Source organism: Arachis stenosperma, chromosome 1, assembly GCF_014773155.1.
Source record: "Arachis stenosperma cultivar V10309 chromosome 1, arast.V10309.gnm1.PFL2, whole genome shotgun sequence".
Lineage (NCBI taxonomy): Eukaryota > Viridiplantae > Streptophyta > Magnoliopsida > Fabales > Fabaceae > Arachis > Arachis stenosperma.
Genome location: NC_080377.1, coordinates 35866775 through 35879272, shown reverse-complemented (window position 1 = coordinate 35879272; position 12498 = coordinate 35866775). Strand labels below are relative to the sequence as shown.

General features: G+C 31.0%; 1 protein-coding gene across 1 annotated transcript; it reads left to right on the top strand.

Moving 5' to 3' along the window:
• Positions 1–9700: 9700 nt before the first annotated feature.
• On the top strand, positions 9701–9952 carry LOC130977757 (uncharacterized). Its single transcript, XM_057902216.1, is given in 2 exon segments — positions 9701–9745; positions 9747–9952. Coding segments are annotated over 2 exon segments (237 nt in total). The 3' UTR covers positions 9939–9952.
• The last annotated feature ends 2546 nt before the right edge of the window (positions 9953–12498 follow it).

Here is a 12498-nt window from a genome sequence, read left to right as displayed (position 1 = left end):
AAACCCTTAGTAGCAAGAAGGTACCTCTCCAATTAATAAAGATCTTTTTTCATCTACGATATCTCTTATAAAATTCTTTTTAAGTCTTTCTACGAAACGCGCCGACTTAAGCTCGACAAAACGTGAAAATCCCATGAACCGACCTAGATGGTCGTCAGGATAAAACAACGAGGTACAAGTCGGTGTAAAGAGGTTATATGAGTCGATCGTAAAAACTCGGGAACAAATCCGACTCATAAGTCAAAACGAGAACCCGAGTAGAAAAGCTCGGAAATACTTCGACCCGTAAATCGGAGTGAAGGACCGAGTAGAAGAAAAACGCATCGCAAAAATAACCTAAGTCATAAGAACTCGCTAAAACAAAGTTGAGTATGAGGGATAACGAAAAGAGATAGGAAAACCTAGGAAGAAGTTTAAAGGTTGTCCCAAAAGTCCTTAAACAAAAAGCTCATAAAAACAAACAAGCCAAAAAGAAAGGTTTTCAAGAAAAGGTCAAGGGGAATTCAGAAAATCAAAAAAACATACACGCATAAGGTAACTTAAACCCTTATCCAAAAAAGGGTATTTATTTTGTTAAGTTAAAACCCTTATTAAAAGGGTACCCATAAAATATTTTGTTTACGGCCTCAAAAGGCCAAAGAAAATTGTTCAACGCCACCAACCAGAAATAAATAAAGAGTTTAAAAACGGGGGCCCACAGGCCGGACCCCAAATAGCCATAAATCATTTTTTAGAAGGATCACCACCACCGGAGTCAGGAGGAGCGCCACCAGAGGCATCCATGGGAGATGAAGAGATAGGAGGAACTACTGAAGAACTCGGAGCGTCTTTAGAACGAGGAGGGGACTCAATAATCCTCTGCCCCCGAGTCTTCAATTCTGACTCGGAAACGATTACGGGGGCAGGAGGATCCACGATGGCACCATCAATAACAACTTTGTCAGGATGTAAAGGAGAAAGATCCAAGTCGGGAGCAATCACCCTGACTTGCTCCAAGAAAATCCTCCAAGACTCCTCGGCGCCATCAGCAATTGAGTCCTCCAACTCATCATGTGCCTTCCGAGAATTCAGCAGATCATTCTTCACAGACACAAGATCTTTGAATAAACTTTGATAGCTGGCCTGCGCTGTTTTTCTCAACTCCATCTCCATGTTGCACTGGGCCTGCAAAACCTTCCCTTTCTCCCGGAAGGTATCTCTCTCCTCCCTCAGCTTGGCGATCTCCTTCTTCAACTCTCCCTCAGGCTCTTGATATGAGCGAAGCCTTCCTTCCAGCTCCTCGACCTTCGAGGTCGTTCCTAAAGAGTTGAGAGGAGCCTTCTCAAAGATATCCAAGAGTTTGCCACAAACCCCCGCCGCTTTGAGACTCTCCTCGACCATAGTGGTAAGGTGGCTCCGAACAGACATATCATCCATGCTTATACGAACATGGGGATAGATATTCTTTCGGACAAACTCAATAGCATCCGCCTTAACCTCACCAGAAGCACCAGACTCTAAAGTCTTGCGCTTCTTTGGATCAGGGGAAGGTCGGACGACGGGGAGCGGCTGAGGGGGAGCTGAAGAAGAAATTACAATGGGCTTGGAAAGAGTCCCAATGTTCCGAGGAGGAGGAGGAGGAGGAGAGATAACCCTGGCACCACCAGCCCGAGCGCGAGACTTGGCTTTGGCCTCCTGGACTCTCTGGAAAGATTCTTGAGCATTTGTCTTGGCCATTTCTGAAAAAGAAAAACAATAGCTAAGGAATCAAACAAGTCGGAATGATCAGTTGATAAGTCGGAAATTTAAAACAAGAAAAAGCTACCTAGCTGCGCCTGGATAAAGGTCGGAGACCCTTGGAGAAACTTCTTAGCATCCAAATATGGGGCCCTCCCCCACACTTCTCGGAGGAACCCCACAATGGCAGCCTCTACTTCATCCAGGTCATCCAGACCATATTTCTCACAAGGGGAGGCCTCCAGCCAGTATAAGGGAAAGCGAGGAGAAGAGTTATCATCCAGAAAAAAGGGGTGGTGACCCTCTACAGCTTGCACTTTGAAAAAATAATTTTTGAAGTCATGGAAGGATTCGTCAAAAAGGGTGAAAATCCTCCGACCTTGTATGGCTCGGAAGGACACCCATTGCTGTTTGTTGTTTAGCCCACTAAAGGGCTTAGTCATGTGGAAAAGAAAAAAGAAAATCCTCAAAGAAGTCGGGAAGTCCAAAGCTTGACTAATAAATTGATAAATTTTCAGAAAACTCCAAGAGTTGGGGTGAAGTTGGGTAGGGGCAACTCGACAGTGGTGCAAAACAGACATCTCAAAATCCGAAAAAGGAAAAAAGACACCCAGACGGGTGATCATACATTCATACATAAAGAAAAAATGAGAAGACGCCTCATTGGCCCTCCCAAAGCAAACCCGGTCTTTTGGACCCGGGACTACCAACTCATACTTCGGCTCGTCATCCTCAGAAACACAAATCCTGTGGTGCGTACGAAGATGAGTAATAAACTCCGCATCGACCAAAGGTTCCTCTCCTAGGACTGTGACATCAACCCATTGAGAAAGAGCTTCTACAGAAGACATTTTTCTAAAAATATGACGAAAACCTACAAAGGAAAAAGGAAAAAGAATAAAAAACGAGAGTCCCTAAGGGGATACGAAAGCCTACAACGTCACTTCTCCCTCTCCAAAGAAAATAAAAGCATGCGATCACAAAGCATGTCATAAAAGTAAAACACTAACCTTTATCCAAAAGCGAAGGTTGGAAGAAGCAGAGGTCTCCGAATGCAAGAATGAGGCACGAACAAAGCAAGAAGAAATTTGAAAAATTGCAGAAACGAAAAAATGAAAGAGAGGGAAAGTATTTATAAACATGCTAAGGGGCATAATGGTAAAAACGGGGCAGTCATTAATGAGAATGCACCGTTACCAAAGTCTACGCACATCCCTAACGGACACGACGCTTGATTAGACGTAACCGTCAGAACCGAAGAGACACGGAAAGTCACGTCGGTTTCAGAAAATCACGTCGGTCCTCCAACAAGTCGACTACGACCCCGAGTAAAATACTCGAACCCAAGTCTTATAAAGATCTTGGGCTCAAATAGGGGCACTGTTCCTTCCCTGGCCCAATAATAAAGGCCCAGGTCCAAATAAAAGGCCTAGTCCAGAGGATTGAGCCTTACTAAGCACCAACCTTCACACTAAGAAGTCGGTGTCAAACCCGACTTACTCCCAAGAAGTCGGGACGGAGAATAGTTGGCAGATGAGCACCCATTCAAATGAGTAACTGCCCCTAAAATCTCTCTAACTACTTTATCGAGCCATATCTTAACCTCCCTAAGATAATGGGACGGTTAACACCCTAAAAATATGGCACTACTCCAACGGTGGTTATTGCCTCACCACTATAAATACACTGACACCCCTCAGGTATCTCTAAGCCCAATACTCTCTAGACCTGCTCACACCCTTGCTAACTTAGGCATCGGAGTGTCTTTGCAGGTACCACCCCCCATTCATTCACGAGCACAAGTCGGAAGGAGGCTCCAACGTGCAAACTAGCTCAGAAGCCACCATCCACGGACAATTGGGCCATCCAAAGCCATCCATCTTATTAATCTCCGGTTACCCACCGTAACAATAGTAAAATAACATATTTCAATAAAAAAATTGTGAATAAAAAATTATATAAATATTTTTTTTACATGAATTTTTTTTCCGCACAAAATAAAATTATTATATGTTTGTTTGCTTTTTATCTTGTATAAATATTTTTTTAATTAAATTTATATAGTACTAAATCTTTTATCATTCTATTCATATTTAATGTTTTAATTTTGTTTCACACAAAATAAAATTATATATATATATATATATATATATATATATATATATATATATATAATACAAAATTTTTTATCATTATATTTATATTTAATATTATAATTTTATTTCACATAAAACAAAATTTATTTAAATTTTAATATTATATATATATAACACAAATTTTTTTATCATTGTGTTTATATTTAATATTATATTTTATTTCACACAAAAAAAATTTTATTTAAAATTTAATATTATATACATAATATATATTTAATATTTTTTTTTAAGATTCTAATATATCTTTTTTTTGGATTTAGTACATGAATTTTTAACTTATTTTTATGTATTATTTATTTTAATTATAAAGTCCAATAACTTTTTTTTGTACAGACATATTGTTTTTAATATTTATATACTAATTTTTTATTTTGAACTCCATCTCAGTATCTGAGACTTGCCAAAAAAATCTAAAATTTGTAAAAAAAATAATTAATCTGATTAATAGGTTACCTTTTTAAATCCAGACTATTCAAATAAAATATAATAAATGAAGAGTTTAAATTTAACGAATTCATAAGATGTGCAGCACTCCATACTTAGCAAGGAACGTTTAAGGATGAGCCCCAAATTTCATAATAAACCAAAAAACTTCTGACTCTTCCTGACAAAAAATAAGAGGCATCGTGAGAGCCTGATCTGGATAATCACAGGCTAAAACTCACCAATTTAACCTACTGTCTCATTTACTAATAGTAGATAAGAGTGTTCATTGGTTTGGACAAACCCATAAAAAATCTATGCAGTTTATCTAATACCAAAAAATTACTTTCACTATATGTTGTCATATCTAAAATGCGAGTTCGATTATTATCTGCTACGAGTTAGATCGTTATCTGACAAGAGTATTGCATTTTTGTAGTTAATTAATATTTATGTCGATAAAGTCATTAATATAATTACTAAAGATTTTAATTTATATTTTAGTGTTAAGTTTTATTGGTCCCTAAAATTAATATTATATATTAAAATTATCTTTAAAATTTCAGTTACACTACTTACGTCTTTAAAATTAATAAAAATATATTACATTAATCTTTTCTATTAACAGCATGTTAAAGTGACTTGATGATATAGATATTAGTGATACATATTACTTTATAATTTGACCAGTATAATAATATGATAATAGTTTTATTAGTGATATGTAGCATACAGACGTAAACGAGTATGTTATGTGTCATAATACTATTTAATCATGTGTCATTTTATGCGGATAAAAGAGATTCGAGATAATAATGAAAATGTTTGAAGTGTCTTCACATTAGCTTCAAAATAGTAGTTTAAAGTATTTATAAAGAATTTTGATACATAGATCAGCAAGAATTTAAGTTAATATATGTGAGAATTGAGTTGAAAAATATCTGAATTTGTTGAGATATTTATAAAGAAAAATGATAATTTAATCATCTGAATCGATAATCTTATCTAAATGAATTAATGAATTATAACTCAAATGGTATAGTCTTTCCATATTCATTTAAGAGGTTGTAGGTTCAAATCTCCTATTTTTGATAAAAAAAAATCTTATCTAAAATGAGTATTTTTTTTGGTGACTGAAATAAATTAAACAAAGAAAAACAAAATAAACAAAATAAGGAACTGCTTAAATAGAGGGGCAGTCCCATTTAAGACTACTCTTAAACTCTTCCCAAGGTGAAAGAAGCTCCACATGCGAAAGTTGTAACTTCATCGCCATCTTTGCCATAGTATCTGCCACCGTGTTTGCATCTCTCATAATCAAACGAAAGTCAACACGCCAATTCCAATGCATGATATCTCTTATTTTGAGCACCAATGGATCAATAAACCCTAAACCATCTTGAGTAACAAGATTAAATGCTTCCACACAATCCGTCTCACAAATAACATCTCGTTGACCTACATCCCAAGCTAAGAGATATCCTCTCTAAATAGCAAACAATTCTCCTTGAAGAATACTATTACTCTCAATCATTCCCAAACATCCCCTTTGCCAACTCCCATTACAATCTCTAATAACACAAGCAAAACTAACACTATCACCCGAACCAAAATAACTAGCATCACAATTAATCTTAAAAGTACCAATGGATGGGGATTCCAAAAACCATTTAGAGTAGAGGGAAGGGACATACGTTGTAATTCAAAAATATTCATAAGCTCCTTTTCTGAAGTTAATGCCAAACAAATCACTTTTTCCGGAGGCCAAGTTTCATGGGATTAAATATGTCATTATTCCTTACTCGCCATATCCACCAAAGTCCCGAAAAGAACTTGAACGGATGCTCTCTGCTATGATACAAGAACCAGTTCTTCAAATCCAAAGGATGACAAGAAATATCCAACCTATGCCAGACAAACTGAGCTTTTAGACAATCCCGAATACAATCTAAAATGAGTATGTAAGTTCTTTTTTTATTGCATGGAAAGTTAACAAGTTATTTGATGTCGCGTAGTTATCAGGATTAAATTATTATGAAAAAATTGTACGACTAAAATTAATATTTTAAAAATATTTATCAAAAGCATTTGTATTTAAAAAAATATGTGAAAAATATAATAAAATTAGTATAATTAAAGATATTGAGAATTTAGAATTCATTAAAAAAAGATTAAATGTAAAATTAGTTCTTGAAAGATAAGACTATTAAACCACTCTTTTACCTTAACCCATGACAACAATAAAGACGTTTTATGGGCCACAAATTCAATCCAACAAAATACACATATTCAATTATAATTTTAGTCTTTATCTTATCTTATAGTTATCTTTATCTTTATCTCCATCTTATCTTTATTTACTTTTATGTTTTATCTTTCATAAAAAATCACGTTTCTAGAAATCTTAATTCTTTTATCTTCTAAAACATAAATAATATATCCTTTAAAGCCACTTTGAAAGCCAATAAATACAGCTTTTTTGACTCTTGGATCAAATTTTGATCTATTTGCCATTAGGATAGAAACAAAACATAAGCATCCAAAAACTTTAAGGTCATGATAATTTGGTGGATGATTGAATAAAATTTCAAATGGTGTGTTAAAATTAATTGCAGATGATGGAACTCTGTTAAGTAAATAAACAGCATGTCTAACAGTATAAGACCAAAAAGATGATGGTAAATTAGATTGAAACATAAGAGTACGAGCTATATTCAAAATATGTTGATGCTTGCGTTCTACCCTTCCATTTTGTTGAGAAGTTTCAATACAACTACGTTGATGAATAATGCCCTTTGAAGCATAAAAATCAGGTAAAATAAATTCTGATCCATTATCGGAACGAATAGTTTTGACTTTGGAGTTGAATTGTGTTTCGATTAAAGTAATAAAATTTTTTATTTGATTTTGCACTTCTCCTTTTGATTTTAATAAAGTAACCCATGTAAAGCGGCTAAAATCATCAACAATAGTAAAAAAATATTTATGATTATGAATAGAATTTTGTCGAAACAGACCCCAAATATCAAAATGTAATATATCAAAACTTGCATTGACTTTGTTAAAACTTTGAGAAAATGAAAGTTTTTTTTTGCTTAGAAAGATGACAAATGTCACAAGTCTCATCATGATGCATAGAGATAAAAGGAAATTATTTATGTAAATGATTAAGTCTTTGCCCAGAAAGGTGTCCTAAATAAAAATGCCATATATTGGAAGGTGTAATGGGTGGAGATTGAATGAAATTTATGAAGTGTGTAGTGGATGAATTTTTACCGAAATTGGGTTCAAAGACATAGAATCCCTCTCTCATTCTGGCCAAATCAATCGTTCCCAAATTGTTGCTCTGTAAAGTACAAGAAGAAGATGAAAAAGTGAGTTCACATATGAGTGCTGAAGTAATTTTTGAAACAGAGATAATATTAAAGTTGAAATGAGGTAAATAAAGAACATCATGAAGAATCAAGGATGGTGAAAATTGAACGATGCCTTTATAAGAAACAGTAGCTTGAGAACCATTTGGTAAATGAACAATAATAGGAGAAATTTGTGTGTAAGAAATAAACTAAAACAAATATGATGTAATATGATCTGTGTCACCAGAATCAATCATCCAAGTATTCAAGAATGAATTTCGATTTGAAGAATTGTTAACAGTAGAAAAGTATTGAAAGAACAAAGATAATGAGTAGTTTGACTTGACAAAAGCTCAAGTTGGTTTGAAGGACGAGCTTCTTCATTGAAAGGAAGTGCCATGAAAAAAAGTGTTGGGTTGACGAAAGATCTGAAAGAGGCTACGGATGAAGTTGCTGGTATGCCCTTTCTCCTTGATTCATAGATGTCAGCAGAGCTCAAGAGGAGCTCTGATACCATAATAAAACGGAAAGAGTACGAAAGGATAATAAAATTGTGAAAGAATAATAATGAAAGAAAAGAAAAGATAAAGAAATTTTATTGATTGTTGATTGATTGAATGATACACTATGAAGGTAAAACTAAATATATATAGAGTATTGGCCTATGAAAGATAAAAATAAATAAAGATAAGATAAAGATAAGATAGAGATAAAGATAAAGATAACTATAAGATAAGATAAAGACTAAAATTATAATTGAATGTGTGTATTCTGTTGGGCTGAATTTGTGAACCGTAAGATATCTTTATTGTTGTCATGAGTTAAAGTGAAAAAATAGTTTAATAAAGACATTTTTAAAATTTATTCTTAAAAATTTTTTTCAATCAAACTGATATTTATTTTTATTTAATTTTTTTAACCAATATTTTTTCAATTCCTAAAACAAACCGACACATAAATAATATTATGCCATGTGGTACATTTATCTACATCAACATATTATGTGTTACTATTTGACTCATTATCTTATAATTATATGCGGCTAACTCATAAAGTAATACATATCACTAAATAATTTATGTTATCCAGTCATATCAATTCGCTGTTAATAAAAAATAGATCACAAACTAATATAATATATTTTTATCAATTCCACAAATATAATTAATGTAATTAAAATCTTAAAAATAATTTTAATACATAGTACACAAACATTTTAAGACTTAACTCGTGTTTTACTGATAGTATTTACTATTATCGACTGACACCGACATTGGTAAATATAATTGAATCTTTTTTCGTTGAGATTTTGGCCTATACGGACTTCTACAGAAGTCTTGACTATCAATTAAATTGGTTATCAACGGGTTCATCAATGAGAACGTCGGTAACTTAAATATAGTTTGTGATTTTTTTTCGTAAATTCCAAACAGATGTAGTGCTCTTTTATTAGTCTGTTGTTAAAATTACCAAACAAAAAGTTATTTATCTATTTCACTTTAATTTTGAAATTTAAAAACTAATGATTTAGTTGTGAAATTGAAAAATGTAATTCATTTTAGTTTGTCTATGAGTCTTTGTTTATAAGGTGATTAAGATTAATCTTAAAAATATGACATATATCAACAACAAAGTCTGTGCTCTACCACATACAAAATATGATATGAAATTAAATAAAATAAATATAATAAGAGTGCTAAATATAATTAAATAACATGTGCAAAATTCAATATGTGGAACCAGCTTACCAAGCCCAGGTGGGCAGATGTACTGAAAGCAATGAAATAAGACACGTGTCTATAACCACACGAAATAAGGACACGTGTGCAATAAGTTCCTTCCTCCTCTGACACGTAGATCATCCAATCACATAACTTTAAAAGCACTAATGTATAATGTATGTATTACATGCATGTTTGAGTTCCCCTACTACTAAGGAAGTCAAATTCGTTCTATATAAAGAACAGGCCCTAACAATTGGATATTACACATTTAAGTTAAGTTGTTACTTTATATTATAATATAAGCTAAGTATTAGATCAATTAGATATGGTTGGAATAGGGGTTCCAATATGTGTACAATGTGGTAACATTGGCAAATGGCAACCCTTGCCGGTGCAAGGTGGTGGGCCCAACGGTGGAGTTCCTGGCGTTTGCTGCGGCGGCGGTAGTGGAGTGGCCGGTGGGTGCTCTGATCTATTGTTTCCGCCACATGAAGGGCCGCAAAATCATGGCTCATCCTGCCACCGTGGTCTACCCTTCAGTCACTAATGCTATTCCAATTTAAGTTGACACTTCTTACACTTTTTCCCTCCTTCACTTTTATGTCTCATGTATAATATGAATAAAATCATGAAACTATATTGTTTTTCTTTTTCTCCGATAAAAATATCGGATAGGATGTTATCTTAACTTAATTTCGTCTGCTAATTTTCTTTCCTTAGTTTATTAACCTTTTGAATTAATTTGTGAAATAGAAATTAGTGCTATGTATAAGTTTAATTAACAGAACGAGTATGCTCGCTTCAATATGCTATACCTGTATGATTAAGCTTGTAGTAATGGCTGTTGACCAATAAAAAATTGTTCATATTCTGTACTATAGTAAATAGTACTCATAAGTAATAGAGGTTTCTTCTTTTTTTTTTTTTGGATAGTAGTGTATTTCCAGCAAAGCAGGGGGAAAGTACATAAACATGGTGGTTCAGCAGAACTACAAGTATAAAAGTATGAGTAAACAACACTTATTCTATGACATCCATCATTATATATATTATACCCCAAAACCGCACATACCAACAAACTACTAAAGCTTTTGGCTTTTAAGTATGTGAAGTTTTTAGACTCAGAATTGTTGTTAGTCCTGCTTTAATACTCCACTGTTTTCCCATAGCCTTATAACAGTTTCATCTCAAGAGTCAAAAGTGAAAATTGTTTGTTTTTCTTTAAAAAAAATGTTTTTAAAAGTGTTTCTTAAAATTATTTTGTGGTCATTGAAATTAAAAAATTAATATAACTTGGTATGAAATTAAAATTAGTTTGTGGCAGTAATATTTGCTGGATATGTACTTCTTTTTACGTGTACTTGTTTTTATTTAAATTTACTGTCTAAAATTTAGCGTCTAATTATAAAAAAATTAAATAATTAATATTTCATTTAAAAATATAAAAATATAAATATTTAAAAATTATTATAAAATATTAATTATAAGAAATTAATTAAAATAAATATTAATTATTTTTAATATTAAAAATTTTAAGAGTTTAATTTTAATTATAATTTTAAAAAATATTTATAATAATAATTATTATATATATTTTATTTAATTTTTAATAAAAATTTTTATATAATTTTATGTATTATCTGATATGCAGGACCACATAAAAAGTGGTGGGGGCATTTGCCCACATTGAATTACAAAAAAAATTAATAATAAGTATACATAAAAGTATATGTTCATTGTATTATTATATTTGTTCCATGCTTAAATATTTTTTTTATTTAAGTATGATAAAAATTTAAGTTATTAAATATTAATACAATAAAAAAAATTATATATAAATTTAATCTATTAAAATTAGAAAAATTAAATTTACTTAAATTAAAAAATAAATAATAATAATTCAATTAGTTAATTATACAAAATCAAATTTAAATTTTTAAATAAAAAAATATTATTAGTATTTAGTAATTTTTTCTAAAAGTTACTTGAGTTAATATTATATATTATTCATTTATTTTCATTATTTTATTTAATTTAATTTTGGTCTTATATATAATAATTTTTTTTGTCAAACAAACATCTACCATAAATATGATAAAATTTTAATTTTACAATTAATTAAATAGAAAAATTGTAAAATAATTATTTAATAAAAAATAGAGAGACATTATTTTGTTATATATATATATATATATATATATATATATATATATATATATATATAAACAAAATTATATATAGCTATTAAATTTGAATTTATCTTTTTTTTGTGTGTATTTTTTTGTTGATTTTTTTCACACAACTATAAAAATTTAGAAAAATTAAAGTTAGTTCATTCAAATTATATTTCTAATAATTTTTTTAATTGTTGAGCTATAATTTTTTTTTGTATTATATAAAAATCAATAAAATATGATTTGATGGGTATAGAATATCTAATAAAATGTTAGTATTAATAATAACTATATTAAAATATTTTTAAATTAATATACTTTTAGCATGTTAATTAAATTATTAAAAACTTAATTATATATTTTAAATTTTAAATTATTTTTTGTATTATTTTTGCCTTCACTACTAAATATTTCTGGATTCGTCACTGTCATATGAAAATATACACTAGTATTCATTAAAAATTATTGGGAAAAAAATATATAGGTCTCTGACTTTTTAAATTTTTGACAAATACATTCCTGACAAAATTTAAATACAAAAAAGTGTATGACTTTAACAAACGGAGGACAATTTAGTCCTCCGTCTATTTTCCTCTCATACACCAAACGGAACTGGTTGACGTGGCTGAAACGGTGTCCAGGTGTCTGTTACGGTGCCACCCTGGAAGAAAAATAAAGTTCGAAGGACAAATAAGTCCTTGACGTCATTTTACAAATAAAGTTCGAAGGACAAATAGATCTTTGATAATTTTTTTTTCAAAATTAATAAACTCTTTTCCTAAATTCTCTCATCTACCTCTCTCCATTTTTATATTTCTCTCTACTATTTTTACTCTATATATAATTATATTTTATATTAGTAATTTGACAAATCAAAATATGTCATTTGATATTTTTTTACAATTAAAATATTTTAAATGTAAAAGTATACATATTAAATTATTTTAAA